This window comes from Phalacrocorax aristotelis, chromosome W (assembly GCF_949628215.1).
Source record: "Phalacrocorax aristotelis chromosome W, bGulAri2.1, whole genome shotgun sequence".
Taxonomy (NCBI): Eukaryota; Metazoa; Chordata; class Aves; order Suliformes; family Phalacrocoracidae; genus Phalacrocorax; species Phalacrocorax aristotelis.
In genome coordinates this window covers 18,433,609-18,459,617 of record NC_134310.1, presented here as the reverse complement: position 1 = coordinate 18,459,617, position 26,009 = coordinate 18,433,609, and the positions used below count along the sequence as shown (strand labels likewise).

At 45.9% G+C, this 26,009-nt stretch overlaps 2 protein-coding genes and 1 pseudogene across 19 annotated transcripts in view; 2 read left to right on the top strand and 1 right to left on the bottom strand.

Annotated features, from left to right (window-relative positions):
* Window positions 1-6,070, top strand: part of LOC142049632 (ubiquitin-conjugating enzyme E2 R2-like) — an 84,824-nt gene extending 78,754 nt beyond the window's left edge. For all 3 annotated transcript variants that reach the window (XM_075077505.1, XM_075077506.1, XM_075077504.1), the window contains 2 exons: window positions 1,306-1,440; window positions 2,891-6,070. In XM_075077505.1, coding sequence (XP_074933606.1) covers window positions 1,306-1,440; window positions 2,891-3,110 — 355 coding nt within the window. In that variant the 3' untranslated portion in view covers window positions 3,111-6,070. The remainder of the gene's footprint in view (window positions 1-1,305; window positions 1,441-2,890) is intronic.
* Window positions 6,071-6,765: 695 nt separating this feature from the next.
* Window positions 6,766-26,009, bottom strand: part of LOC142049270 (ubiquitin-associated protein 2-like) — a 98,451-nt gene continuing 79,207 nt past the window's right edge. For 10 of the 16 annotated variants that reach the window (XM_075076781.1, XM_075076784.1, XM_075076786.1 and 7 more), the window contains 10 exons: window positions 24,995-25,187; window positions 23,632-23,723; window positions 22,709-22,759; window positions 15,458-15,536; window positions 13,789-14,003; window positions 12,318-12,414; window positions 12,127-12,234; window positions 10,567-10,634; window positions 9,377-9,568; window positions 6,766-7,799 (listed from right to left, as the gene is read on the bottom strand). In XM_075076781.1, coding sequence (XP_074932882.1) covers window positions 7,704-7,799; window positions 9,377-9,568; window positions 10,567-10,634; window positions 12,127-12,234; window positions 12,318-12,414; window positions 13,789-14,003; window positions 15,458-15,536; window positions 22,709-22,759; window positions 23,632-23,723; window positions 24,995-25,187 — 1,191 coding nt within the window. In that variant the 3' untranslated portion in view covers window positions 6,766-7,703. The remainder of the gene's footprint in view (window positions 7,800-9,376; window positions 9,569-10,566; window positions 10,635-12,126; window positions 12,235-12,317; window positions 12,415-13,788; window positions 14,004-15,457; window positions 15,537-22,708; window positions 22,760-23,631; window positions 23,724-24,994; window positions 25,188-26,009) is intronic. The other 6 variants (XM_075076783.1, XM_075076785.1, XM_075076787.1 and 3 more) reach the window with 1 other exon arrangement.
* LOC142049671 (interferon-like) lies at window positions 18,364-19,186 on the top strand (annotated as a pseudogene).

The following is a 26,009-nucleotide window of genomic DNA, read 5'->3' as shown; positions in this document are numbered from 1 at the left end:
AGCGGTTGGACTCAATCTTAAGGGTCTTTTCCAACCTTCACAATTCTATGATATAATTTGGAAAGTAAATTGTGTAAGACTCCTGATAGCTGTGCTGAAATGTCTGGCCAAACACAAGTGAGTTTCTTGAAAGGTTTTGAAACTAAGCATCCAAATTGACCAAGCACTTCCTGGAATTGTATCCCAGATGTATGATCTAGTAGATGTGCTCAGCACATGCTGCTCTGAATGTGCCCCTAAATCAATGTAAGTATTTCTGGGGCTATAATCTCCTTTAATCAAGTTCTGCAAAGCAGTTGCTATGTACTGCTGTATTTCAAGACTATGCCTTGTCTCTTGTTCTTCCCTTCCATTTAAATCAAAAGCTGTTGCCAGCAGGACCACCTCAGACATGTGAAGCTATTGTGGTGGTAGCTATAGCCAGGTGGCTGGGTGTGTAGAGCTGCCTGATGGGACCTGCTATTCAGTTTTGTGCTGGTCATGGCACTGTGAGCAGTGAAGGGCTGAATCTCTGAAGTGCAAAGGGTTGTAGGAAATGCACAAGATGGATCTGGGCAAGGGAGGTGGTGTTTGCCCCTGGTAAATGCTATCAGAGCCAGGCAGTTAGCAGCTCTGTGCTGCTGCTTAGAAATTCAGGAAGGCTGTCTGTCTGCCAGGAGTTGTCTGGCTCATGCTGGCTTTGAGTACCAGCAGCCAAATCCTGCTGGGCCCTTGGTGGCTTGCCTGGGTATTGAAAAACATCTGTACTGTCTTCCCCTTACTGTGCTCAAGTGCTGCTACAGCAGCCTTAGTGGCACGCAGGCTGAGGAGAGACCTGGCCACAGCTCCAACCTCTTAACATGCTGTGGGGTAGGGAAGGCAGTGCAGCCTCATCTGATGGCCTTGGGTTGTAGTGGTTCTCCCTATACAAGGTAGGCAAAGAGCCTGGCTTTCTGCTGGGAGGCCAGATGTCATGAGGACCAGGCTCACTAAGCAGGTTTCCAACTCTGCATTATCCATGGGTGGTGTGGACAAGCTGAATTCTGGTCTAATGCAAGCTTTGCTTGCTGCCCCGTCACAAGTACATGCACAGTCTGTCAGGTTAGGTCCTTGAGGTTTGTATTGTGTTACCTTCCCTGTGCTGATGGCCAGGGTCTGAAGTTCATAAATATCTGCTCTCGTGTGAACTATTATCCTTAGCTATCCTTAATTATCCTTAAGCTTTGACTTTAAACAAGTTTCTGATGCATCATGTAAAGAAGTTGTTGGCATCCAGAATCCATGAATGAGTTAGCTCTGACTCTGCTGTTGTGGTTACCTTTTCAGGACTATCTTACTGAGTGTAATCTCTTTGCTTAATGAGCCCAATACATTCTCTCCTGCCAATGTGGATGCATCAGTCATGTTCAGGAAATGGAGGGACAGTAAAGGAAAAGACAAGGAGTATGCTGAAATCATAAGGTAAGCTTTGCCATGTGTGATGCTGTGCTACTGGTTTCCTGCTTTGAATCCTATGAAACAGGTTGCTTGCAGAATTTGTTGAAACTGGCTTCTTACTGTGATTGTTCCTTTAGAAATGAATTTTACAGTCTTATTCCAAATTCATGCTTCCGATCCTTCTAGGATTTTCAGCACACAAGTGGTGCAAACTGGGCTGATCTGCCTTTGAATTTTTGGTGTTTGGTGTTTTGTTTTGGGTTTTTTTTGAGACTAATCTAGCATGATGCTCTGCAAAACCTATTGGCTGGTAGCAAATACCAGTTAAAAACCCCGATTGCCTCTGAGCGCTGCTTGCATTGCTTGGGATGTGATTCAAACTGACTGCATCCTACTAATTCTGTGCTTAATGCACTCATGAATCATAATCTTGTCCCTCCCATTCAAAGGATTATCAGTGGGATTTGGCAAGTGCTTGCAAAGCTGGGTTTGATTAGCTGGAAGCACTGTTCAGTCTTGACTGTCCTTTGTGGTGAAGTTCATGGTTCATCAGGTGCTGTAGGGACCTGTGGAGTGGTGGATGGGCAGCCTGTACTGCAGTGGGACCATTGTCATGCTTGCCTGGGGAAAAACCACACCTGTATTGACTGTTAGCTAGGTGTGTAGGATATACCCCTGGTTGGAGCTCCACAGGGTAGTCAGTTGCTGGCCTGAGCAGTGCAAAGAACCTTGCTGGGAGGCTATCTTAGTCCCCTCCAGCTCCATTGGCTTCAGTGGAGCTGGATGTACTCCATAAACAATGTGGCAGACTGAGCAGACGGGTGGGGGTGAAGGGACAGGCTGCTGTCTGCTTGGGAAGCAACATGGGCCAGCAACAGTTCACAGCTTGAGTGCTGCTGGGAGGCAGCAACCAGAGCCTGTCCTGGGGTGATGGGAAATGTTTGTTTCCTGCCAGCCCCAGGCAGTGATGGGGTTTCAGTTGCATCTTTGGGTACAGCCATGTGCTCAGACTGTTCTTACCCTCCAGCGGGAGCTCAGAGCTGCCAAATGCTTTGGGGAATTGCAGTTTTGAGCATGCTGGGGTAGAGTCATCAGTGGTGGAGGGTGGCTGAGGATGGTGTCTCTGAACCCACCTCAGTAAGTCATCTTAGGAAATCCTTGACCATCCCTTCTGTAACAAATGTAATGAAATTTGCTCTGAGCTCTGGCAGGTCTCTAATGTGGAGTCCTGTAGAATAACAGATTTCATATGTTGCTGAGAGTGTGTGTGCTGCTAACACCCTTGGAGTGTTCCCAACCCCAGGGCTGCAGGAGCTAAATCTGTTTCTAGTGCTGTTTGTGGTGCTTCAGCCAAACATCAGCTCTCCTGAGTCCAAGCTGCCAGGAGGGCTGGGCAGGGACTGGCCAGGAGGTGGGGAGTTGAGCCATGCTGCTCATGGCACACAGCCCTGTTGTTATTGTGTTCTCCCTGCAGGAAACAGGTTCTGGCTACCAAAGCTGAGGCAGAGAAGGATGGTGTGAAGGTCCCCACTACGCTGGCAGAGTACTGCATCAAAACTAAAGTGCCTTCCAATGACAACAGTTCAGATTTGCTTTATGACGACTTGTATGATGATGACATTGACGATGAAGATGATGATGATGAGGATGCCGACTGTTATGATGATGATGATTCTGGCAATGAGGAGTCGTGACCTGTTCTCTCTATGCCCCTGTACTGCCCTGCTGACTCAGGCCAGAAGGGAGCAGCGGTAACCTAGCAGCAGCCCAGCAAAAAAGTGTGTGTGGGGGGTCAAAAAGACTTTTTTGTCTCCTGCTCTCTCCTGTTGTATGGATCTGTTTGCTCCTTTTTTATGGACCTCTTAGAGACCCTCCATGGAATGTCTGAATTCTTGCATTCTTAACCCTTTCATCACTGTATTATGATTTCTTTTTTAAAAAGAAACTCTTTTCACTTCTCTACAAAATACAGCGAAACAGGTTAGCTCATGTTTAGGTTCTTGAATTAAATACAGTCTTGCATTGAGGTGTTTAATGTACTTAAAGCTGGAACAAGCCCATTGGAAGCTGGGTTTTCAGGAGGAGCTCAAGTGCTGCATTTACTGGGAAGGAAAAATAAAATACTCACAAAGCAAATTGCCAAGGTTTAGCTGCTCTATTTACAATAATAGTATGTGTATATTTGTTTATCCTTGTGGTGGTAGCTTTTCCTTTTTAAGGTATGGGGCAGAGTGTAAAGCTACTGTGTGTTGAGCTTGATGGGATGTTACTGAAAGGTACAGTATTCCTTTTTGGCCTGCTCAAGTTAAGAAGTAGCTGGCCCCTGGAGCCCCAGAGGGCACAATCAGCTTTGTCTCTGAAAAAGGCTTGTGATATGAACCCTAAAATAAATACTTAACACTTCTTCACATCTGTACAACTGAGCCCTGGGTTGCTATTTTTTCCAGACTAGGTTGGGGTTATAAAAGTTAACTTTAGCTGTGCTGCTGAGATCTGCTGCCCCTTTCCAGAGGGAGGAAAATAGATGTGCATCCTGCTGCCCAGCAGGCCAGCATTCATCCTGAACTTGTTTTTTAACAGGGGCAGAGACAGCCTTCTGCCCCAGTGCTTGCTAGCAACCCTTGCTTCCTGCAGCCCAAGTCTAGTTGCTGGCCTGAGCTGCTGCCTTGTTGCTTATGTAGGTCACATGTTGGTAAATGCAGCCCTGCTGCAGCTCTACAGTGTTGGCAGAAGTTGAAGCTGCCTTTGGTGCCTACCTGGGGGGGGCCAGGCTGTTTCTGCCTGCAGTGGCTGCTGGGGCATGGGGCAGAGTGGATGCATGTGTGCTGGCCTCTTCCCTACCTGGCTGGGGCATGGGTGAGTGTGTGCAGCTCCACAGGTAAGGGGGCTGCAGTGCTTTCAGGCTGGAAGAGAAGGCTAATGTTAGGGTTTGATAGGCTATTGAGCAGCATGCTTCAGCCAGTGTACTGAGCCTGGCCTCCTGCATATTTTTGGGAGATCGTGGCGGAGCTTAGGGCCATCCCTTGCATGCAGGGGTGATTCTGCATGCTCATCTCTGCAGCACCCTCTTCCTTGGTCCCTCAGCACCCTCACCTAGTTGCAGTGTGCTGCTCTTGTTTGGCCATGGTAGAGCGGCCTGAATTCACCTTTCACATGATCCCTTGATCAGCAGCCAGCTCTTCCCTCCTGTGCTGAGCTCTGGCACCCCCCCCCCAGGAACAGATCTGAGGTGATGACCCTGCTTGGGCAAGATCTGCCATTCCTGGAGGTAGAGAGGCAGTTACCCTGATAAGAAGAGCTGTGGATGTGGGCATTTTTTAATGCCTGCCTTTTGTATATCTCAGGGTTTTCAATGATATGGCACCAGCCATGGTCCATCTAGTGGTGCTTTGGTGGGAGTAAACGTTGTTCTTTGAGCTGCTTCATGCCCATCCTGTTCCTTGCCCTAGAACAAACCCCCAAGCTGAGCAAAAAGTGTGCTGCCTGGAAGGAAAGGGGGTGAAGACAGGCCTTGGCGTGGGGCTCTGACGTAAGGAAGGCAGATGATGCATTTTCAAAATGTTGCTTGGCTGGGGTTTGCTGCAGCAGGGACAGCCCCCTGCTACTCTGCCTCAGGGTGGGCTAGTGCTGCATCCCTTTGCCCCCTGCAGAGTAAAGGCAGCCCAAGTGGTGAGACCTTGTCCCACAGTATGCACAGTAATAGCCTGCTCTCTTGCTTGCATGTTACCGCCTGAACTGCTTCAGCTCATCCTGCCAGCAAGGACTGACTCAGCCCCAGTGCTTTTTGGAGCTGGCAGTGGGACTCCCCTGCATCTAGTGGTGTCTCATCCACCCCCCCCCAGCATCACTTGCAGCACTGGTGTTGGCAAAGGGGCACCTGGCACTTCTGGCTGCAGGCCTGGTCTTGGAGTTGCACCAGGACAGGGACCCCAATCTCCAGCTTGGGGGGGAGAGAAGCTGATGGGGAGTGAAGGAGTGGCGTATGGAGATGCTGGCTGTGCTGATGATGTGGTTTGAAATTATACTGCATCTTTCAGGCTTTCCCTTGTACTGTTGATCAGCTGCACTCACTACTCTCCAGTGAGCTATAGTTTCAAGCTTGGTGGTATAAGATGCATTATCATGACTCATCTGCTAGTTGTTTTTTTTAAAAAGCACCCTATTTAGTCTGGGTTAATGGAATAGCACTTAAATTTATTTTCCCTAGTGTCCTGTGCAGTGTCATTTCTTGTTGACTTGCTGGTTTCATTTCTTGAGACGCAACCTGAAGTGAGTAGTGTTTTGGGGTTTGTGGGTTTTTGCTCCTCTTTTTTTTTTAAAACTACATAAAGTGCAGAAAAATATTTACTGGAGCTGTGCATTCTGGGTTTTTCCTTAACCTTTTTTCTCCTGTCTCAGCCAATATCAGCATTTACATGTGCAACTACATGCCCCTTGAACTGCAGTTTGCAACCATTCTGAAACCAGCAGGATACACTAGATGTTTTAGTAGGTTTTCTTAGTTGAAAGCCCAGATTTGTGGTGTGTGTTTTAGTTTTTTTTTTTTTTAAAAAAGTATAATTTACTAAAAGATGCATTTTTTTGTCTTCCTTTTCAGTAGTTATTTTGTCTTTTCTGCACATCTGTCTACTAATAAAAATGAACTGAAACTCCCTGTACTGTTACTTCCCTGTTAATTGAGCTGGTTTATTTGCATGAGTTATTTAACGCTTTGAATAACAGCTATTCACAAGTTCAGTGGTGATCTAGTATCACTGCCTCTAACAAACATTATTAAAAACTAAAGCTGCTGCTTGATGGCTGCCTGCCTGAACTGAAGACTAAAGAATGAATTAATTCAGGGAAGTATTTTGGCAAAAGGCTGGGGGTGCTATGTTGGTATATTTAGGCTTCTAAGAGGAAGAGCCATGGCCTCATACAACTGCAGCAGGAATGTAGGACTTGAAACAGAGTTGGGAAGTGCAAAAAAGCCCATCACCTGCTGCTTCACATTTACCTACCTCCTCTGCTGTGAAGGGGGAGGAGGCTCAGGAGCATGAGCAATCCCTCTAGCACCTTCACTGCTGCCCTTTGTCATGGTAGAGGCCATGGACCTCATGGGAAAAGAAGGGACTATGAGCACCATGCCAGCGGACACACCAAAGGCAGATCTTGCTGCCCAGGATCCCATCCCTACTGCAGATGCCTGTGAGCTTTCACCTTTGTCATGGTATTCAGCTTCCCCTGCAGCCTCATCTGCTGCTTTTACCCTACCAGTTCAGCTTTTGTTGCAGGAACAGGTGGAAAGGGGGAGGCTATAAAAGCAAAACCGCACCTGGAACTTCTGAAAATGCAGACAAACACCAGTGATAGAATTAAATCTTTATTAGGTGGAGGAAGGGCTAAAAAGAAATGAAACTCCTAAAACATTTACTGCACTGGTGCAGGACAAGAAGGACCAGGAGTTGCCTCCAAGGTCTCTGTTTTAAAGTGAAGTTTCTATCCAATAGCTCTGGCTTTCCTGGGCAAAAAGAGGTACAAGACAGCTTATACTTAAGAAACCACTACATTGCTGCAAAGGAGGTTCCAGGACACACTGAGCCATCCAAAGGCTCTTGCTAGGGAAACAAACAAAACCACCCCACTTTATTGTTGTTCAAAAATTGAAAAATAAAGAGGTCATGCTGCAGCCCAGGGCTACAGCGACAAAACTGCCCACAAGAGTTCATCTTCCACAGCAGGATGGAAGGAAGAGACAAAAAAGACAGGGAAGGCCCAACACACATTTTTTTCCCCTTCTTTTTAACATAACAGCTATATTGGGGACTGAAGGCAGATATCAAACCAACAGGACACATCTTGCTTTTTTTTTTAGGGGGATCAGGTCTCCTTATTTGACTGAATTTAGCACTGCATTAACTAAATGGGCTCCAGCCCCCAAAAAATGGTGGTCTGTCTTTGTCAGAGTTACAAAGCTTAAAAAAAATAAGGAAGGATGCCCTGGCTGCAGATGGGAGATGAATAAGTAGTTTTCCTACAAAGAAAATAAAACAGGCTGCAAAGATGCAGAAAACCACATTTAGGCTCTATTACATTTACAAATACGTACATAAATATATTGCATACAACAGCAAATCAAAGAGGAAGCAGGCAAGTCACACAGAGGACAGCTGGCTGCAGTTCTCCCCACACAGATGTTTGGCTGAGCAGTTGTGTCTTTTCCTATTAATTCTAGGAATGGGCTTCATATTTTCTTTTTCTTTTCTCTTCCTCTCTTTTCATTTTCTACCCCCTCCCTGGTTTCAGATTTAGTTTGTCCAGTATGGAGAAGTGCCATAGGCAGTTTTGGTAGTCTGAGCCTTTTGCTGCATGGTGCTGGGTTGGTTGCGTTGGCCAGATCCACCCTAGAAATTGGAAAGGAAGGCGACATGGGTGTTAGCTGCCATAGCACCAGCATTCGCAGGAAGACAAGCCTGTCTGTATATCAGCAGAAGAGCTGCCACCCCCAGAGACAGCCCTGACAACCACCAACACAGCAATGCTCCCCTGGAGTGATGCCCCCCCCAAATGGATCCATTTCTGCTCTGCAACATCTCCATGTCTCACAATCCAGGACAAATGGCCACAGCAACATCAAACAGGAACATGGGGCTGCACCATCCAAGACAGGTTCAAGCACAAGGAAGGAGAAGAGCAGGACTGGGGACAGCAAAGGAGCTCTCAGGGTGAATGGAAGTAGTGCACCAGCCAAGGTTACCACACATTTGGAGAGAGAAGTAATTTCCTATTTCTGGACTCAAGGCAGAACACTCTGCTTTTTCAGAGAACATTTATAGTGAGGAGAAGAAACACATGGGTTGGTGAAACCAAATCAGAACTAACATGCAACCTGCAAGGGGATGCTTGATTTTTTCCCCCAGAGTTACAGTACAAGTGCTCGCATACTGCTCTCCTGCTGCAGCCAGGGGACAGCAGTGCCTGCCTCAGCTTCACACCTCACAGCCCATCTCTCCACACCCCACATCAGGATAGCCTCTTCACAGAATCAAAGGCCATCTGAGGCTGACAGGGACCTCAAGGTATCTTATCTAATCCCTCTGCTCAAGCAGGGCCACCTAGAGCCAGTTGCCCAGGACCATGTCCAGACAGGTCATCCGTTCCAAGGAAGGAGACTCCCCAACCTCCCTGGGCAACCTGTTCCAGTACTTGGTCACCTTCACAGTAAAAAAGTCTTTCCTTATGATCAGACAGAACCTCCTCTATTTCAATTTGTGCCCATTGCCTCTGGTCCTGTCACTGGGCACCACTGACAAGAGCCTGGCTCCATCTTCTTTGCACCCTCCCTTCAGGTATTTATATACACTGATGAGATCTCCCCTGAGCCTTTTCTTTTCCAGGCTAAACAGTCCCAGGTGTCTCAGCCTTTCCTCATAGGAGAGATGCTCCAGTCCTTTCATCATCTTTGTGGCCCTGCACTGGACTCCCTCCAGTATGTCCAGTCTCTCTTGTACTGGGTAGCCCAGAACTGGACACAGGACTCCAGGTGTGGCCTCACCAGTGCTGAGTAGAGGGGAAGGATCACCTCCCTTGCCCTGCTGGCAACACTCCTAATGCAGCCCAGGATACCATTAGCTGCCTTTGCTACACAGGCAGATTGCTGGCTCATGTTCAGCATGGTGTCCACCAGGATCCCCAGGGCCTTTTCTGCCAAGCTGCTCTGGCCCCCAGCACATATTGGTGCATAGGGTTGTTCCTCCCCAGGGCAGGACTTTGCACTTCCCCTTGCCGAACTTCATGAGGCTCTCTCTCCAAGCTGGTCAACAGCATGGAGTCTGTCAGTCTGCATTCACTGTCAAGGCCCTTTCCCAATGAGCAAAGCAAAAACCAGAAGGGAGCAAAAAAACCCCCAAGCCTCTGCTGGGATGCAAGTAGGAGCAATCTTCCCTCAGGCGCGCTGTAGATGTGGAAGGGGCCAACTCACCTGCCCATCTTGCTGGAGATGGTGATGCAGCATCTGGGAATGAGGCTGCTGATGCGCCGGCAGGATATGGAGAAATGGGGCTGGAGCATAACCTGGGGCAGCACCAGGGTTCAGGGGCCCAGTCGATCCAAGAGCAGAGGGCAGGCTGAAAGGAGGTGGTGTGCCAGTGTGGAATCCCTGCTTGTCAAATGTCTGCACAGGAAGTGAGTAGGACAGCATCAGAGAGAGACCAGTGTGAGCAGCCCCAGTGACCAGACAAGAACAGTGGCCCAAACACACATCACCTGAACCTTTCATCAACCCCATGAGCAAATCAAGTCACACCTGCAAGCACTTCAGCAAATGAGTTTCAGCTCCTGTTCTCACCCATACTTCTGCACTAATGCCTCCAACATGTTATTTTTTTATTTCCACAGCTACTGTGCTTTTTTCCCCAACCTCTTTTTACTCAGTGGGACATGGGATGGCAGCAGCTGCCTGAAATCAGTCCTTCACTCATTATTGCAGGGGCTCAGGCTGGAATTACTCTACCTACCCAGGGTGGCCCAACAAAAACACAATAACAACTTGCAATAAGATTTTCCTCTCCCTGACCAAAGCTTCACCCCTAATGATAGGCATGTATCTGAGAGCTGGCTTCCTACCTGTAAGCATGGATCACAGCCAGACGCTGAATCCCCCAGCTGAAGGTGCAAGGATGGGAAGACAAGAGCTGGACATAAGCTCACTGCACACCACAGCTTGTCAAAGCTCTTTCTACTTTCCCTGGGAAGCTGTATGCTGAGCAACAGCCACAGGAGAGTATGGGATAGGGACCCTTGGGTGTTAGGGGTGGGCATTACTGACTGGTCTTCTCTGATGAAAGGCAAACCACCTCTCAACTCACCTGCTTTGGAGGCTATTTTGACTAAAAAACATTAGTCCATCACACTTCATTTACACCCAGGACACAGCATGCATGGGGCAGTGTAGAGTGCTGTGCCTATGCCAGCAGCTGCCATCAGGAGCTGACATGGCAGAAGCGGTGGGACAGAGGGTGAGACTCCTCTCCAACAGCCAGCATAAGAAATGCCACAGCCTGCTGTCCCTGAGACCAACTGGCCTGGAAATGGCCCCAGCCACCAGCACTCTCCAGGGGAGCCATCAGCCTGGCCTCAGGCCACAGGGGAGGAGGGTTCAACATTGCTCACCTGAGTCTTGTTATAGACTGAGCCACTGATATCAGGCACACCTGTGTTACTTGAGGTCACAGAAACACCTGGGGGGAAGGAAAAAGCCACCAACAATGAGAAAGTCAACCACTGCCCAGCATGAGCCCCACACTTTGCTCCCAGCACCTCTGGCGGCCTCAATGCAGCAGCTGTGGACAAAGGTGCATCCATCACATGTCCTGCTGATGCCTCCACCGGCCAGCCCAGTGGGGTTCTCTGTGCCGTCAGACCCACAGCACCCCACATAGAAACAAAGGGCTTGGTTCCTCACTCCTGCTGCAAAGCAGGAAACCAGCCCACATCCACAACCCAGCAGTTACCACTTGGATTCAAATGCACTTCACCAGGCAGCAGCTGTCTGCACCGAACAGTCATTTAAGCTCATGAAAAGCCAGCTTTCCCCTAGGATTAGGGATGCATTTGGCTCTACTGCAGCATTCAAGAGCTTTCCAGTAGTGCACTGAGCAATGAGACTCAGCATCTGCTTACACATTTGAGCCCATGTCCTTTTACATCCTGCAGAAGGGTGAGATCTACAGTGCTCCTCTGCCCTGAGAGAATTAATATCACTGATTCAGGCTGGCTTCCACCTGGACTGGCTGGTGCCACAACAGGCTCAGAAACACTCACTTACCAGTGAGGTGACTCTCAAACCAGCCACTTATTCAGTGTCTTATAGAGACTGGCTCTAATAATTTCACTTGGATCAGAATAAAACCAGCTTTGGCCAGTGAATCAGAGGACTGGACTCAGAGGGTGTGCACTGATCTAAGGTTGTACCCTTCCTAAGACATTGCTCTTTTTTGGATTGCTCCTCCACAGAGGAGAGTGTGATCAGCTCTTGGCTGAAGACAGTCCAGTTGGTGTTTCAAACGCAAAGCAAATGCTTGGTATTTGCTTAAGCCCAAGGATGAACTAGTTAGTGCTAAGCAATTCAGTATACCTTTCTCAGGTCTAACCAGCATGTACAGAATATAAAGCTTTCATATAAGCTGTATAAATTCTTCAGCCTTTACAGTCACAAAGGAAACATTTCCAGGTATGAAACAATGTGATGAGTTACAGGGTGTACAGACAGCAGCTGAAACAACAGCCCAGAGATGTGTGAACTGCCCTGCTCACTCCTAACACACAGCTATCTCGGGTACCTACACCAAGAAACTAAAAATGTAGTCTTCATTTGGCAGAGGACCATTTCACAGCAGCAGCATCCAACTGCTTAGGCTTCAAAAACACAACACTGCTGCAGGACCACTATGCTTCAGCAAGGAAAACTTTGGCAGAAGAAACAGCTCACTATTTCTCCCATGTATAATTGTGGGCAAAGCTGCACATCAGCCACACAAATCCTTATGCAAAGTTCAGCCATGAGGTTTAGAAAGAACACTTGGATCATTAAAAAAAGCATTTTGTATACAGGAGGTGGAAAAACAGTGTGGATCATGACCCTGTTTAGAGCTGGCTGCTGCGCTGACTGCACAGCACTGGGAGTTTGCCCTACTAACTCTCACTTGAGCAACCTCAAGTCTCACATGTTACCTTTCCCAGGTCCAGTGCCAGCAGATTTGTTTTGTGCTTGAGATGACCCACTGTAGCCTCCTTTACTGTAATCTCCAGCTGCCGTTCCCTGCGTTAAGTCATCATAGCCTGCCAGTGTGTACAAGACAAGGTGTTACAATGTGCAAGCAGCTCTGCAGACGCTCACGTGAAAAGTGCAGTGGTAAGCATACCTGCTCCATAGCCATGCTGCCCATAGCCACTCGTTTGCTGGAAAGGAGTCGATGTGTTCAGGTTGACTCCATGCTGTTTAGCAGATGCTGAAGGTACCTGGACAAAGGAAGGGAACAAAAGGCACTATAACTAGGGAACAGCATGCAAGACAAGCTCTCTCTGCCATCTAGTGGGGAAGGCACCTCCACCTCACATCGAAGATCTGGAATTAGGAGCACTGGGACAGCATGGAACATGGCACTCATGCTTTCAGCAGTAACTTGCTGTAGCAGCTTTTTGCAAGCCCCAAGTTTTCTGCTAGAGCCGCCCCTCTGATTGCGGTGCAACCCTGTCTCAGAACAGGTTGAGTATTTTTTTCATACACTGACTGTAAACAGCAAATTCTTACCCACAAACCCAAGGAGGAGCAACCACAGTGCTCTCCCTCCAGAATTAAATGAAAACACCAACTCCTGCCTGAGGCTGTTTCATAAAACACAGTCCTACAGGGCCCTAAAACAGACTCATCTACCCTTCTATCTGGAGCATCACCTCTTCCCAAATAACATTCTCCCTCCTGAGACTACCAGCATTGCTCTCTGACTTAATGGGGTCTCCTCCATCCTCAAAAAGATTTCCTAGGCACTCTCAGCTTGCTGACTCAACTTTGGGTCTCCCTCTGACTCTCCAGATGCTGCTATGGGCTTTCAGTTACACTGAGTCCATGAGCTGTAGCTGTCTACTATTTACAATAACTTGTGCAGGAGTCCATGAGTTCTGGCCTTTTAAATTTCCAGTTTTCTTGGGGAAGAGACTGCAGCTATTTTCTCACGCTTGCATGTTTTTGGAGAGCCCTTGCAGACTGGGGAAGATGACACTACTTCACTGTCATGAAACCCCACCTGGAGTACTGTGTCCAGTTCTGGAGTCCTCAGCACAAGACAGTCATGGACCTGTTGGAGCAGGTCCAGAGGAGTGCCATGAAAATCAGAAGGCTGGAGCACCTCTCCTATGAGGGCAGTCTGAGAGAGTTGGGCTTGTTCAGCCTGGAGAAGGCTGTGGGGAGACCTTATTGCGGCCTTCCAGTACTTAAAGGGGGACTATAGGAGAGATGGAGACAGACTTTTTAACCAGGGCCTGTAGTGAGAGGACAAGGGGCAACAGTTTTAAACTGAAGGAGGGGAGATTTAGATTGGACATAAGGAAGAAATTCTTTACTGTGAGGGTGATGAGGCACTGGAACAGGCTGCCCAGAGAAGTTGTAGGTGTCCCACCACTGGAAGTGTTCAAAGTCTGGCTGGACAGGGCTTTGAGCAGCCTGATCTAATGAAGATGCCCCTGCCCATGGCAGGGGGATTGGACTAGATGATCTTTAAAGGTCCCTTCCAACCCAAACCATCCTGTGATTCCAAGATGTAGAAGGTTTGAGCTGGAGAGAGCAAAACCAGAAAGGCATGAAGGGAGGGTTACAGTTTAGGCTGTCACACTTACAAACATGGTTGGCCCATACTGGAATGCACTGGGTATGCCGGGCACACCAGCGTAATAAGGTAACCCAGTGTAGCTGTACCCCGGGGGCAGGGTTGGGTTGAGGAAGGGCTGCTGAGTTGTATGGTGAGTCTGCGTCTGGTTCTGCTGCGGCTGGGCAAGCGTGGTAGCAGGAGCAGGGGAGGCAGAATCCCCACGGCCAAATTTTGTTATGTCACCTGCAAAAAAAAGAACTGATCAGAAAAGCTATCAAAGCCACTCCAAAAGTGGAGAATTCAAAGGATTCAAATCTTCTGAATATAAGTAGACAACTACAGAAGAGAGCACATCCTACACTTGAAAGGCTGCAGTTTATGGTAAGAACTCTCCCAGTCTCTGTTCCTGATGGCCATGAGGACATTGCCTGTTCATGGCACAGAACTCCATGCCATGGCTAATCTGTTGATAAAATGGAGATACCGATACTTACCTATCTCACGTGGTCTGAGCAGATTAATTACTATCAGATCATTTCAATAAGACATACTAAAAGCAGAAGTATGGTAAATTGCCAAAGAGCAAATTGTTTTTGGGTTAAAGTGTGACTCTCCTGGAGGTTAAACTGATGAGCTAAGCTTCATGGGCTGAAAAGCAAGTTAGGATTTATAGGCAGTGATGGGCATATTTTTGTCAATGTCTGTTTATTTGTCAAGCATGACTAGTTAGATGCCCAGTTCCTCACACCACCAAAGTTCTAGACACAGTAGCTGATGGCCAGGAAAGCAAGGCTTGCATTGCAGGCCACCTTATTGAAGTAGGAAGGGAAAATTGGTTATTAACCCAAAAGCAGCCTCCTGAGAGAAGTGATTACGAAGCAGAGAACTCCCAAACACTTGCATTTTCTGTCAGCCTACAGAGCAGCATGTTCACGTGTTTTTAAGGAGGTGACATATACTATTATTCCTTTACGTTGGTTACCAAAAAGTATGATGTCACTTAATAGATGCATTAGAGGAATTATAATACCTATGGCTACAGTTTTAAGCTGTAATCAGATAGCAGTGAAAGAAAACCACTGGCTGAAAATCCTGGATGTCACTAATGTCATCTTTGCATGTTGGTAACTGAAGAGCAGGAATGAGGAAGGGCTTCTTAGGCCACATGCTTTTGGGTATTAAGTCTATTAGATTTGGGGAGAGTGAGGGAAAGGCTGCTAGATGCAGCTCCTGCTGAGAACATACAAGTGCTAAAATAGCAGTAACAAAGTATGAGGAGCTGCTGGCGAGGGGTAGGGTGGTGGTGTCTACCCCAGTGCCAAAAAAGGCAAGCAAGCCAGTTGAATTTTAAGAAGAATGATTAAGCTATGGAATATTTTTCAAGCACCTGTATGTGCTTGGGAAGAGCACTAGATGATACTGCCGTTTGTAACAATGTGGCACTTATTCTCAAAGGCTATCCAACTTATTCCCAGAAGTCACCATGTATGAATTATTGACCAAAACCATGGGGGGGGGGGAGAAATCAATGTCAGGACTGAGAGAGATATGCTCGCTTTTGTTTGACTAGTTTGGACTGATGGGTTTAACTGCTTACAGAAGGGGAAAATTGACTGCTCTTTCAGCAGTGGCAGGATGACCTGCATTTAGAAACTAGCACATCTCACTTACCATCCTTGTCTTTAAACAGCACTCACCTGAGTATGGGTTGTTAGCAAGGCTGCCATCTCTGCCTGTTAAGGTTGCAGGAGCAGAAAATGTAATTCCATAGTAATCCTTAGAAAGGGACAACAGCATTTATTAATAGTTGAAACTGTAACAGAGCTGGACAGCTCTTATGAACCCTGTATTATACACATAAGAAAATTTAAAAAAACAAGAACTAAAAGTTTGGGCAGAAGCTGACCTTATCACTTACAGAGGAGCTGAAGATTTACCTGGATCCTCAACTTCAAAATAAACCTATTTTATAGACATTTTTAATATCCTATACAAATACTTAATCTCTTAATGGTAAGTTAAAGGCAACAGCTAAATGCTTTCCCTTCCCAACCCTCAGCTCTGAGCTATCATATTCCAGTGAGACTGCACCTCAAAGAGCAACAGACTATCAGGGGCCAAAGACCTGGGGGGTCAGGCCAGGACCATAATCGCAACATGGATGTAGTCTAGAGATTTTACCCTTGTACCATGCTGTTTTCTAAAAGTAAAAACATTAGCTAGGAAAACGGCACAAACTTTAAAAAAACTGGAGAAAGAGTAACCACCTAATGACTGGAAAATTTATTTAAACTACATTGGAGACTACTGATCCTGAGGTCTTCTGTAAAGTAGGGTGTGCAAAACAATCCATTGGGGTGCATGAAGAAAGTGTTTTGGTACCATTGATAAATTAAATTTTAAAAATATAAATAGTGTTTGTTTAACCTTTCTCTCATCCTTTTTTAATTTTTATTTTTCTGTATGTTTAACACACATTAGTACAGTAGTATATGTATATAATTTATAAATAAAAATATATTGGGAGCAAGTGCTCACAAATTTTTTATTGATGGGGTGTGTGATCAAAGAAGGTGGAAACCACTGCCTTAGGTTATTCTTCCAGGTCCTCTGCAAGAATTTAAGACAGTCCTCACCCTAGAAATCTTGCACTTCGAGATGACAGGATGTGTCAGCAAAACCAAAGCAGCACTTTGTCTTCAGTTTGGAAGAAAGAGAGAAAAGTTTGCCCTTCCCTCTCTGGGTGAACTCCAGATGTGGGGCTGGTACTCTACTAAACACTTTTCCTCCTAATTCTCATGGTTTACTCCTCACCACCTCCAATCCATCAAGAGTTAATGCTTTAACCACTAACATATCCATTTCCACAGTCTTCAACACTGGAAAAAGCATCCTTTGTCTTCATACCTGCCTCTGCAAATTCCCCAGCATCTCAAATGCTTTTTCAGAGTTGACAGCACCTTCTACCTTGCTGCATTTCTGTGCATCACCCCTGTCTCCTACACCCAATCCTCAACTAACACGAAATCATCCAGCAAAGATTTAATATTGCAGGCATATTTCATCATCCTTTCCTTCCCAGATAATTCTACCTCATCAACTTCAGCATGAATCACTTAAAAGACAACCAAGTTCCTATTAAAAGTCTTTGCAGGTTACTCAAAAGCAGAGCTCCTGTCTCCTTCTGAGGAAAATGACACAAAAAGCAGATTTGGAGAAGAGATCTGAACAGGACTTGGTGGATATGAACTGGAACTGATACACTAACATTTTCCCCTATATAAAACAGACAAAATATAACCAAATCCACATGAGAACAGGGTCTAAGAATTGCAATTATTCCCACTGCCCCTCAGGTGGAAGAAAACCACATCAGCACTGCATATCCCTATCCCACATGCCTGTGCATACAGACATTCAAAACAAAAATCATTAGAAAATATGAGTGCAAGCCAGTTATCTTTGCACTTCATGCCCACCCATAGGAAAACACCAGAGGAAATACTCTGCTCTTCCAACACAGGTATTTCCTGACATACAGAAGGCATGCAATAGAAGGTACCTAAAGTCAAAACTGAAATACCAGGAATAGACTCAAAAGGTGAGACAGAAAAGGACTAAAAAATGATAAGTGATCTGACATAATACATTTAAGCTTCATCAAGCAGTTCACTAGATACAAATGTCTTAGCTGGTGTGAGTGGTAAGATCTCTACTACGCAGGCAGCCTGCAACAGACTAACAGAAAAGACAGCATATCCCAATACACCACCACCCCCCAAAACAAACAAACAAAAAACACACCACAAAAAAACCCACCAAAACCAACAAAAAGCCTTACAACACAGTGAGAATTTACAGCATCAACACACACATTACGAAACTGAGTTAGATTAAAAAAGAAATCCTCCCAAAACTCGGGGAAACCCCTGTTCTCACTGTATCAGCAGCCACCAATACCTCTCACTGCTGGAAGCTTCCCAGGAAGCAGTAATGACTTGCACTTGGGACTCTGCCCATTTTCACTTTCTAGATGTAAACAGGCCAGCACAAATATTCCCACCAGTTCCTGCTTCCCGCACACCTAACGTTGCCTAATTTCTACAACAAATTCAAAACACAATAAGAAAACAAAAATCTAGAAATCACAATCAATTATTGCATGAATAGTTGATGAGTAATCCTTCATGACATTTATGCATTTATTTATAAATATCAACACACTGAGGACAAATAACTCAGGGGGCAAGGGGGATGACAGATGGCCCCAAAAATATTCTGCAATATATTTGCAGAGAGATCCAGCAAAGCTGCAGATACTGTAGAGAAAGGAAAAAAAACAAACCCAAAAGACTGACAAACTAAAAATATTTGTCAATAAGAAATAAAGAAAAACACGCATTAACTCATGCATACAAATAATATCAGAGCATGAAGTAAGAAAAATAGATGTTGGTAGGCAGAGAAACTTGAAAATAAAAACCAAGCAAGGAAACTCACAAAAGAGACAAAAAGGAAACCCTGAAACACATCCCCAGCATAGCTGCCCCAAAAGCCTCTGCTGCTGCCACACTTCCATCCCCCACTGAACCATAACAGCACAGGAGACAGACTCCCCCCGCACCCCGGCAGTGGCCCTGGGAAAGAACCAGCTCCCCTTCCCTATGGCCACCTCCTGCTCACATTTTGACAAGCACAACAAAAGCCCTCAGGAGAAAGTAAACGGAAAGCAAAACTGAAAACAGAAATGGAGATTCTGTCTAGACGATGAAAGGAAAGCTGCAGCACCACATAAAGCCGGCCACCCAGCAGCACCCACCCACACCACCACCAAGCCTGACCAGGCTCCTGCCTAGCACCACCCACAGCCCCACCATGGCTGCGCTCACAACCCCACAGCTCCACCTGCAGCACAGTGCCTGGGCACTCCTGCTCCTCCCCTGCCAGCTCTCACCACTGCCCTTGCCTGCCACCACCTGCATCCCCATGATGCCACATTCCTCTGGGACAGCCTCCAGCTCCTCCAGGCCATGGCTCCCAGCCTGCCACAGATCTGCCACCACCAGCACCCACCCTTCCCCTTCCCCAACATCTTCCCCTCCACACCAACCACCCACAGTAAGCTGCCACTGCCCTCCACATCCTCCAGCACCCTCTTCACCACCCCTCACCACTGGGACGCCCAGGCACAGCACCACCTCCTCAGCAACATATCCAGCAGCTCAATCAATGCATGCCAGCCAACAGCATGCTCTTTGAAGGCCAAGGGCCCTGACAACCTGCTGCTCAACATCAAGTACTTCAGGCACATCCAGGACTTCCTCTACACCCACAACCACAGCCCCTGTGCCTGGGACCACATCCACTTCAACACTCATGCCTGCTTACATCACCTCCACAACCTCACCCACACCATGTGCAGTTAGCCCAATGATCCCAACCAACCTGCATGGCCCCACCCATGCCACCATCACCACCACTTCTGGACAACTGCCCCATCCCCACCTCTGTCCTCCCACCTCCCCTAACCCATGGCAAGAGCCACTGCAAGAATGGCCCTGGACCCTGAGCCTCCACTGAGTGCTTGTCTATTTATATAACTTATTCCATTTAATTTGACAATGTTTTTTATCTATTAATTCACCTATTTATTCGACAGAAAATAAAGAATTGTTGCAAAAAGCTTGCCAGTGCCTCTTGTCTCAGAAGTACAGGAATAAGCCTTTGGGGTGGGGAAGAAGCAACCTCCACTCAACACCTATTCCAATTCCTGTTCCAAACAGGGTTCTGCAGATCCCATGCCCACTCTTCTCTTTGGCACCTCCCCAAGGATGGACTTTCCTCAGCCTCTTTGGAAAACCTCTGCCAGGGTTTAGCCATCATCATCAGAATCATCTCTTCGGTCCTTATCTCAAACATTTTTCCATCTTTCATCCCAGTTTAGTCTGGCTAATGAAGGAGAGGCACGGCAGAGATCACTTCGATAAGGCTGAGTTCAGCTACTCTTGCCACTTCAGGCATTTTTCACAATTCTCTTGCTGTGCTGCTTGAAAACACCTTGTAGCACAAAACTATTCCAGGGCAACACAAACAAGGTATGAATCCTTACATTTTCTCTTGTTCAGCCCTACTCTTGGACTGAATGGACAGGTTAATAATTTTTTTTCTCCAAATGCTTTACTGTATTTATTTTAGATTAAGTATTACCCATTCATTTTTTTCTCCATTTTCTGTCATAACTGTCACGCTGTAAATAACATCAATAATTCTCAGCTCCTGGCCCCTCAGAACCCAACTTCTCCACCAAGATACATGCTCTGCTCCAGCCACTGCATGGCCCCATCGTACAGCTACGTGGAAAAAGCACTCCTGCTCAGAGCGCAACAAAAAAACTGAGTGAACAGATAGGAAATGTAGGCTGATAAATGTTGAACAGCACTCCAACCAACATAACCATGTCTCTCCTGGCCCCAGAACTGCAAATATTTTATCATTTTGCTGCTCTGAAAAAAAAATACCATTCATTTCAGTCAACAATTCTTCCAAGGACCATGCCTTCATTGGGTAGTTAAAAATCACAGGATGGTAGGGGGTAGAAGGGACCTCTGGAGGTCATCTTGTCCAACCCCCCTGCTTAAGCAGGGACACCCAGAGCAGGGGGCACAGGACTGCGTCCAGGTGGGTTTTGAATGTCTCCAGGGAAGGAGACTCCATAACCTCCCTGGGCAGCCTGCACCACTGCTCTGGCACCCAAACAGGAAAGGAGTGTTTTCTCATATTTAAGTGGAACATCCCATGTTCCAACTTGTGCCCGTTGCCCCTTGGCCTGTCATTGGGCACTAATGAAAAGAGCCTAGTCCCATCGTCCTGACACCCACCCTTTAGATATTTATAGGTATTTATGAAATTCCCCCTCAGGCTTCTCCAGGCTGAACAAACCCAGGCCTCTCAGCCTTTCCTCATAAGGGAGATGCTCCAGTCCCCGGATCATCTTGGTAGCTGTCCGCTGGACTTGCTCGACAAGTTCCACATCCTTCTTAAACTGGGGGGGGCCCAAAACTGGACACAATACTCCAAATGTGGTCTCACTAGAGCACAGTAGAGGGGGAGGATAACCTCCCTCAACCTGCTGGCCATACTCCTTTTAACGCAGCCCAGGACACCGCTGGCCTTCTTGGCCACAAGGGCACATTGCTGGCTCAGTCATTTGCTGTCCACCAGCACTCCCAGGTCCTCCTCAACAGAGCCACTTTCCAGTAGGTCAGCTGCCAACCTGTACTGGTGCGTGGGGTTGTTCCTCCCCAGGTGCAGGACCTTGCACTTGTCCTTGTTGAATTTCATGAGGTTCCCCTCGGCCCAGCTCTCCAGCCTGTCCAGGTCTTGTTGCATGGCAGCACAGCCTTCTGGTGTATCAGCCACTCCTCCCAGCTTGGGACCATCAGTGAACTTGCTGAGGGTACACTCTGTCCCTTTCGTCCAGGTCATTGATGAATATGCTGAACAGGACTGGACCCAGCACAGACCCCTGGGGAACACCACTAGTGACAGGCCTCCATCCAGACTCTGCTCCATTGAGGTGGTTGGTCTCCTGGATGGCATCACATGAGGCTGCTACAGCACCTTTGTTGCTGCTCTGGTTGGCCTGGTTTATTCCCCCATCGGATGTGATGGCATTAGCATTGCCACTTTGGCCCCCACCCCCCAAGTCCCACAGTTTAAAAAGCCCTCCTCACCAAGTTGGCCAGCCTGCTGCCAAAGATTCCCTTGCCCCTTCCAGACAGGTGGAATCCATCCCTCCCTAGCAGTCTACGGTTGCTGAGGAACAGCCCATTGTCATAAAAGCCGAAACCCTCATGTTGACACCAGCCACATAACCAGGAGTTGATTTGTATTATTCACCTATTTCTAGTCACCCATTTTTCTCCAACAGGTAGTATGGAGGAGATGACGACTTGGGCACCAATATTTTTCACTTGCTTTCCCAGGGCTTTATAGTCTTCCTTAGTTCTGCCCAGGCTCTGGCTTGCAGCGTCACATGTGCCCACATGGAAGAGTAGCAGAGGATAGCAATCAGTGCTTTTGACAAGTTCATTAATGCACTCAACTTTGTTTAATTCAGGATTTGCAGCAGGTTTTGTCTGGGACACCCCTGTATTCACCATTGACTATCTGACTCTGGCTGTCCCCATGGAAGACCTGGTACTGACTTGGACCTTTAACTATGGCATTCATCCAGTGATACTTCTTTTCCACATCACTGCTAATTGCTCCATTTCTGCCTCTATGGATATACTGCATCACTTAATTCTGTGACTTTTCTTAGTTATACACTACCAAACTTTCTCTCCACGTTCCTTAACCTAGTTTTCTGAAAACAAAATTCTTTACCTTTCCACAATCTAGGCTGAGGCTCTTTGTGAATCTAACTCTCAGCTTCTCTCACATGCCATTTACATTCTGGATCCAGGTAAGGAAAACTTCGTATACTCTCCCCTCCTGCAGCTCACCTGCATTTGTTGCCATGATGCATACACGAAGATCTCCACCTATGAGTGCCTCCAAAATCTGTCAGATGCACCTACCAGCTGCCAATTTGTGTACTTGCTGTTCAAACCCTACCTCTTGGTAAAAGAAAACATTCATGCTCACATTTCAAGTAGACTTGACAAGATGTCATACTGTTGCTACAAAAATTAAAAATTTCTCCACTCAAAAGCACAGGACACGCTTCTATTTACAGGATTTGCAGGTGGACGAATGCATGATGCAACAGTTGCTCTACATCAATTTACACCACCTAGAGAAACTGTGGATATTTAAAAAAGCAGAATACAGAACATAAGGACAAGCTCTTAATCACCATCAAGTGAACCAATTTGTGTTGCACAAATGATCAACACACTGAAGATAACTTGCTTAAAATTAAACAAACCAAGCCATTTACTTACCATTGGCAGCCTGGACTGAAGCATTTGGAGATCATCATAACCATAAATCTGCTTAAAGTCAGATAAAAATAAAATATCATTATAATACTTTTCTCTGACACTTTAAACAGAGTTTGACCTAGGCCCAGTCTATTTTGAAAGTGTACAGCTATACATCACATTGTGCTATCATGGTACACTGTAGCATTTTAAGGCTAGTAGACCTAAGCTTAGAATAGCTGGTCAATGTTTCTTGTTGACAGCAGCCCCCCGAGGAGAGTATCACTGTCCCATCTTCAATACTGTTTTCACAGATGCACTATTTATCAACTTGTGAAAAATCTACAGGGCATTCAGATTTGGGAGTAAGAGCAACAGCCTTCTTTGCTTCAATCATTACTTCTGAGAATAGAAGGATTTAAGGTTTAATGACTAGACCACAAAGCAGTCTATGGTATCCCCTCGCATTCAGCGTGATACAGAAAAATGATCAGAATAAAGTTTCTGATTAAAAAAATAGATAACCAAAAATATGCTGATCCTGGTTGGACACAAAAAAGCTATGTGCAGTCTTTCAAAGTATGACAGACAGGACACATGGCACATTTCAACCATTACTATAGTAAATCTATTCCAGCAACACAAACCTGAATTAGTCTAATTTTACTCAAAGGGCCTAAAACCTGATACCACTGAAGACCATAGCAACATGCATGTTTAGCTTCAACAGCAGCCACATCAGGTCTGTACCAACAGTTCTGCAGTTTACTATCAACAGTAAACCCTCACTGAATACATTTCACATATTCTTCAGCATTTGGAACAAGAATTCCAGGTGCAACATGTGCCAACAGAAATGCCTTGGCATAGACAGCAGCAGGTCTGGAGGGCCCACTTGCACCAATGGTTAAGCAATCAAGGACAGCAACAATTAAATTGCTTACTGGGTAGGCAGGCAGAAGTCCTCCAGGTCCCACAATATACTGGTTATGCAACAAGGGTGGTACACCTTGGGGCAGGTTTGGGGGAGCTTTGCCTGTAGAATAAAAAAATACAGACACTTTAACAAGCCTTTAGAAAAGAAAAGGCTTCAACATTGAGACAAGATAGCTTGCAAGCCCTGACAGCTGCACTGCCATAGCTTGTCAAGAACAGAACTACGCAGAAGAATTTTGTGCTGGTTGATGAAAATGCTCAAAATAGCCTGAAGAGTTTAACCATACCTCAAGGAAGGAAAACACGGGCTACTTAAGACTGAAAACAGTCCCATCAGAGAACAGTCTGATTTTGTCATTTACTTTGTCCAAGAGGATTACAAGAATTATAGGAACTTCTCCTTTCCTCAGTCCTCTCCTGAAGGCAATATTTAGACATTTTTCTCAATCTAAGAGAGCAAATTCTCTCCTTTCATTTTCTGTTCTGTCAACACATTCCCCCTTATCACCAGCAATAGACTCGAAAGCACTAAATGTTGCCAGCATACTTTTTGTGGGTGACTTATTGCAGCTGGGAATAGCAAAGAGAAGACAACTGAAAGAGTTTCAGTTGCCTCCATAAAGCAGTGCTAGGAAGCAGAAGAGTTTAAAAACAAAAAAACCCACAAAAAACAAGGCACTTTGGCTGGTCATCAGATACTTCATTTACAAGGTATTGGAATGAGAAATCCTTCTATAAGTGAGTTTGATCTTAATATTTAAATCATTCACTTCCCTCCATAGGATTTCCTTTTAGCAGTTCAGGTCGATTAGAGAAGCAAGACAGAATTTAGCATTGCTTCTACTTCAGTGCAAGAAGCCTCCTCACCTTCTCTCTCTGTGGACCCTTTTTCTGAAGTGCTATTTGCTGCAGAATGACCCAGATATCAGACACTTTTTTTTCCTTTCTGTAGATGTGGCATATGATAATGAGGACACTGCAGTATATTTTGATACTACCAAATGAATTCAAGTCACAGAGAAGACTGAAATTAAAGCTAATGTGAACTCACAGCCAAGAGCTGATCACAACCTGGAATACAAACTGGGCAAATCTCCTAGCCCCAAACTTCTAAACTCAGAACTGCTCTGGTGACTATTTACAAAGCTCTTTGGGGATGGAATGTGCTATATAAATGCCACATAACACCCTAACAAATATTCAAATATTTCAAATACACAAAACCAGGCAACTTTATAAGCCAGCAAATAAAGCGTGCTGAAAACGCTAGTGTGGATTTCTTAGTGTAGTTATGGCTGGTGAGATGCTCAACTGACAGCCCTGCTGATTGAAGTCCTTCATCTATCCACATGATCCATTAATATTGCAAACCTGAAGACACTAAGGGAGCTGCCCGTGTGGTAGCAGCTGGTATAGACACACTGGTAACACTCAGGCCAAGGCTGTTTGTAGTGTTCATACTGCTTGCCATGCTGACAACTGAAGAGGTGGTGCTAGTGGCTGAGGTTGAAACAGTTGAAAAGGTTGAGGGCTGGAGCGAAGTTGTGTTCTCAACACTAGTGTGCTAGAAAGGAGACAAAAAGAATGAGGAACACAGAGCAAATAAACCACAGTGGAAGATGCTGGGGAGAAAAAAGAAAACAAAACCAAAAAATGACAATCTCTTAAGTAACAGCAGCACATGCAAAAGAAAAAGATAGGCATTATCTATGTATCAAGCAAGCAACTAAGTTGCATGCTTGTGATTTTTAAGTATTCAAAGAAAATTATTACACGAGTTAAATTCAAACCACTATATCATCATATAATTATATCACAGTAACTCAAATGTCACTCCACCATTATTTCTTGCCCTTTGCTTGTATGCTCCTTTAAGCTAGTACTTGTGATGTTAAATAAACTCCTATATTCTTCCAAAAGACAGTATTTGTTTTCAAAATATAGGACACTGCTATCATGATTTCCTCAATGCACTTGTGGAATTTAAAAGTTTAAAACTGCAGTGCCCCACAGAGTCAATGTGGTAAACTGAACCACAGACCAGATGTATTACGGAAACACGAGGATAAAGGAGTTTCTGGTTTGAATCCAGCACAATACAGTGCCTTAGCTGTAAGCTGATCACAATTGCAAAACAGTGTCATCAACACACAGAAGCCAAAACAACTCTGACAACAGAGAAGGAGGACATTTGGATAAGTATGAATTTTTAAGTTATGTATTCAGTAGGGATGGAGCATTACAAATCAAAATACAGGCATAAAGAAAAAGCAGTAACCTATCTGCACACCCCAACTGGGACTGTACAGAAGTACCCTGTCACAAAACAAGGCAGTGTGTCTTTCATTTGTGCAACCTCATCTAGAGCACTGCGTTCAATACCATT